Below are 4,641 nucleotides of genomic sequence, written 5' to 3' on the forward strand. Positions count from 1 at the left end.
TTGGAAAAAAAAAAGTGAAACTCATGGTTAGGCACCCGTAATTACACGGCTGAACCTCAAATTCTACATCGCATAAGCGTTAGCACTGTGTACACTTCTGGGTTCACAAACCTAGCAGGTACGTGGTCGTCTGTGCCAGTTAGCGGTATGATGCTAATTGATTATTTGGTAATTACACCACTATTGTCATTCAGGACTAAAGCGGGGCTTAAGGTGCCTCCTACAAAACTTCGCTGTAGAGAAATAAAAACAATCACACAGGAGAAAAGAAAGTGTACGTTTTTGCTGTGCCAGGCCGTTTTTACTTATTCCGAGTAAAGTCAGTGTCAGCAGTACTGACTCCTTGAGGACTTCATAGGGCAAGGCTTCACGATAAAGCTTAGTGTTTCAAACACCAGGCAAATCCCTACATGTGATGTTCTATCTTGACTAAAAACAGTTAAAAAGGAATCCAGATCAGTCACTGTTTTCCCGTAAAAAAAAAAAATCTAATGGCAGTTTTGTAGCTCAAAAGCGATAATTACATAGGTCAGCACCTTAGCCTTTGTTTGATCTAAAAAGCTACTGCTTAGCTCACAAGTATTTCAAGTCCCCCTTGATGCAGATACCTGCTAGCCACATCACTGAGCTGTGTATTCGTGAACGGAGACGAACAACAACAGAATTATTTGCAGAAATAGATGTAAAGTTACCTGAATTGAAGTTAAAATAGATGAAACATCGTATGTTGGACTCCAGCGATTCTGAAGAATATCTAAACATATGCTACCATCCGCATAAACTGTAAATACAACACAGAATTCATTTAGAAACTATCAGATTTATTTTCTAGTTTGTTCATTACATACCGTTCAAGGCAGAGTTACCGTTCCAATTCAGACTGTGCTTAAATTAATGCTGTAGGAAAGAGGACAGAAGTTATGTCTCACAACTTTCTGTAGTTTGACATCTTGTATTTTGAAGGAGATATATTGCTGGAAGTAACAGAACACCTAAGAGGAGAAGGAGGAAGGTCTAAAGGTTATGGCATTAGCACAGGAATTGGTAGACTTGGTTTGCTCCTCTTGTGTGACTGGCCCAGATACACACGGAGGTGAGGCCTCCCAGAGAGCAGCGAGACACGTACTGCAGGGCTGGAATCCACTGCACCGGCCAAGCACCTCACAGTCTGAACGGACTCGCGCATCAACGGAGGGAGTTCTTGCCCCGTTTTCACACACTCTATGCTCACTATGAGAGACACTAAGGCAGACAATAGAAAATACTGAAAAGCGTGCCCAAAATCCTCCTTCTGTCTGGGTAGCTATCAGTAGTCTTAATACAAGAGTCTGTATGAAACTGAGGGTGGCCAAACTCCCACACCCTAACCTTCCAGCTCCTCCATCCCAATGAAAAGCAACAAATTACAAAAACCCTGTCAGAGGCATACTGGCCTGCGTATTCCCTGACAGAGGAATGGTTAGACAGCACTGTCTAAAAAGTCACAGAACTGAAGCCAAGGTCACCCCCGTTCAAGGAGGGCTCAAGCTACAAGGAGCGCTGTAATGGGCTTATGCTTCAGCCCTCAAATCGAATCCATACCCCCCTTTGCTACAGAGGGGCTTGGAAAAGCAAAAGGCACGGTTTGTGTTTTCTGCATGCAGGAGTAACTGGATAAAACCTATCAGGTGCTGGAGCAGGAACCATGGCACTCTCTCATAATGCTGCCCTCATCACTGAGTTAGGGCCAGCCGCCTCCTCCTCCTCTGCGCTCCCCTATGACTCTGCGTTCTCACCTTCTTCCTTGCACTAGTGCTGGTTGGCACAGCGAGCCAAACGAAGGCACGGACTGGGCTGGAATCCCACCTGACAGAGGCAAGTAACACTCGGCTCGATCAGTTCCCTACTCCAATTCACGATGTGGCTGCACATACACGATTGCTGTGAAAGGGAAGGGGGCAGGAATCCTCAACCAGAATTACCTGTTTAAGCCGACCTAAGTGCAGCTGCTGCTGAAAATGCTCATAGGCTTTGCTACTGAGGCTATATATTGATTAGAGACAGATAGCTGCTTCTTAATAGCATCATCATTCTTAATTTTTCATCAAGCAGTTTGCTGTCCTAGACATCTACTTAGGAGATGGCAATGAAGAGAGATGGAGAGCTGTTAAGCATTCTGGAGCTTCGCAGAATACATGACCACACCGTAATATTTAATGGGTATTATGGCTAAATAAAAATGATTTACTCACCATTTGGATGGAACATTTTTGATAAAAACCTTACAGTTGGAGGCTTATTTGGATATTCTTCTGAAAATTCTATTACTAGTTTAAAAGTACCTGTCCAAACAAACATAAATACCATCAGATAACTAACAACAAAAGAACACCTCCAAGAACATAGACAACGTAAGTTAATTTATGTGCTTCACGATCAATATTTCTTCTCACCATTATACAAACAAACAACACTGAGCCTGGTTTCTTTTCCTATGTTTCAAGTGATAATGGAACTATGTAACTGCTACTTAGTGATAGTCATAAAAGCAGCAGCAGCAGCTAGGTAGAAGCTTGGAGACTCACTGTATACTAGGCAAAGGCAGCTAGATCCAACATCAGTTATCCCACTGCCCTCCCCTTTTTCTGTGACCCAACATGCCGGTTCCATGGGCTTCGGTGATTTTAAGGCGTTTCATTAAGGCGGCACTGTGGTGCCAGCAAAGAAACACTGGAATTTCATAATCAGCAATCTCAGTCTTTGGAGCTCGTGACTGATTCACTGAAAACCTTTATTATGGATCAGTGAATAATTTACTGTAACGCCTCCAACCCAACACAGAGGAAAACCCATCTGCTGCCGATTATTGCAATAATACTATAATTATTAAACTCATTATTCCTCACATGCCTAAGGGAGGTTCATTACACACCAACTTTCATGTTTATGTACAAATTCAGTATTCCCTCCCCCTCACCGAGTTCTATATTCGGAACAATCCAAGATTTTCACCTGTTCTTCATTAGGAGAACAGAGATGAATCAAACATGCCACAAAGATGGAACCAGAAGAGCACCCTGTCTTGTTGAGCTTAGCTATGGAGATGTGGAAACACATCTGGCAGCATTAGACCAACTTCCCCCACTAAAAGCCCTAGCGTACATGTATAAACAAGTCTTGATATAAGCGCTGCTTCGTAGCTTTCTAACTAACCATCAACCACTATGACAAGACACTTTGCTTACATCAAAATACATATTTTTATAGCCAACAAGACCTTACTCCTTCATTTGCTTGCTTAGTTTCTTCCAAATTATACACAGATAACATCTATTATTTTTTTCAAAGCAGAACAATGTTAATACTGGTAATATTTATAAGAATGACAGAGGATGTAAAAGTTAGTGGCTTACCATCTTCAAAAGGTGTCCCTTCCGGCCTGAAAGGTTTTAAAAATAAACTCCAGTTAAAAATGATCACTACCTACTTCTAAACAGGCACAATAAATTTATTTCTTCCTCATCCTCCACAAGATATAGGTAGAGGCAATAATTTAAATATTTAGAGAAGTATCCAGAGGCAACCTCCAGGAGCTTTGTCGTATCTGAGACACTTTCCCATAGTCAATCTGCTAGTCAAGATATGTATTGTTTGGGATGATGATAAAGTAGATATGCCATTACGTGACTAGATTGGAATTAATGAGCAAGTTACTAGCAAGCATACTTCTGTGTTATGAAAGGATACTAAGCCAGTTCCTGTTCTGTAGGATATGTAATGTAACTTCCTAGACAGAACCTGTACCTCGTTCTACTGGGAATCAATCCAATCACTCCTAATACATCTGGATTTAATGGCCGAGAACACGTGGCTCTTATGCACTTTAAACGGGAAGCCTGCTTTTTCATAACCCAACTCCTACACAGCCTAACCTATTTATTAAGCCATATGCAAGCTTTATTCAACAGAAGAGCTGAACAAATTTTACATTTTCCTTTCCTATACATTGTGTATTACCCCTGAAAACAGAATTTTACCGCAACAGCACACTTGGTCTTTTTTCTAAGTTTCCTGAGTTTACGTACATAAAAGAAGAGAATAACTGTAAAAACAAAACCCAGGTTTTGTTATATTTAGCCCTTTGATATAGAATTTTATAGTGATCAAAAACTCTTACCCAAATATAACTGCATTCCATTGCATTATATTATTCTCAGACGGTGCACCACTGACACCCACAGGAGGGTCTTCTTGCAATCTAAGAATTACAAATATAGAATGACAAGCCTTATACAAATGAAATACTTCCACCTGCGAGTATAATTTAACAGTAATACCCAGATTTTGCAAATATTTTCTCATCCCAAATCAGAGAATACACAAAGCATTACATGCAGATTATCAATACTCCACAAGACAAACCTACAAGACAACGCACATCAAGATTTTCTCATGTAATACATCAACACACTGCAACGGTCCAACAGGTTAGATTAAGTGTGCAGGGAGCAAAGCATTAACCGTAAGAATAATTTAAAGCACCACATACAGCTGGGATTTACAGTACAGTTACATAGTGAACTATGAAAGAGCAATCGCTGCTGGCTGCCACAACGAAGAAGAGAACAAACTGCAGCCACGAACAGGAGCTGAAAACCAGGC

General features: G+C 41.0%; 1 protein-coding gene across 1 annotated transcript in view; it reads right to left on the bottom strand.

Annotated features, from left to right (window-relative positions):
* Positions 1-4,237, bottom strand: part of UBE2B (ubiquitin-conjugating enzyme E2B) — a 4,905-nt gene extending 668 nt beyond the window's left edge. Inside the window, exons 1-4 of the mRNA XM_009322716.1 lie at positions 4,157-4,237; positions 3,393-3,418; positions 2,232-2,321; positions 693-781 (exon numbers count right to left, since the gene is read on the bottom strand). Of these exons, the coding sequence (XP_009320991.1) occupies positions 693-781; positions 2,232-2,321; positions 3,393-3,418; positions 4,157-4,182 (231 nt within the window). The 5' untranslated portion in view covers positions 4,183-4,237. The remainder of the gene's footprint in view (positions 1-692; positions 782-2,231; positions 2,322-3,392; positions 3,419-4,156) is intronic.
* Between the last annotated feature and the right edge of the window lie 404 nt (positions 4,238-4,641).

This window comes from Pygoscelis adeliae, unplaced genomic scaffold, assembly GCF_000699105.1.
Source record: "Pygoscelis adeliae isolate BGI_AS28 unplaced genomic scaffold, ASM69910v1 Scaffold34, whole genome shotgun sequence".
NCBI lineage: Eukaryota > Metazoa > Chordata > Aves > Sphenisciformes > Spheniscidae > Pygoscelis > Pygoscelis adeliae.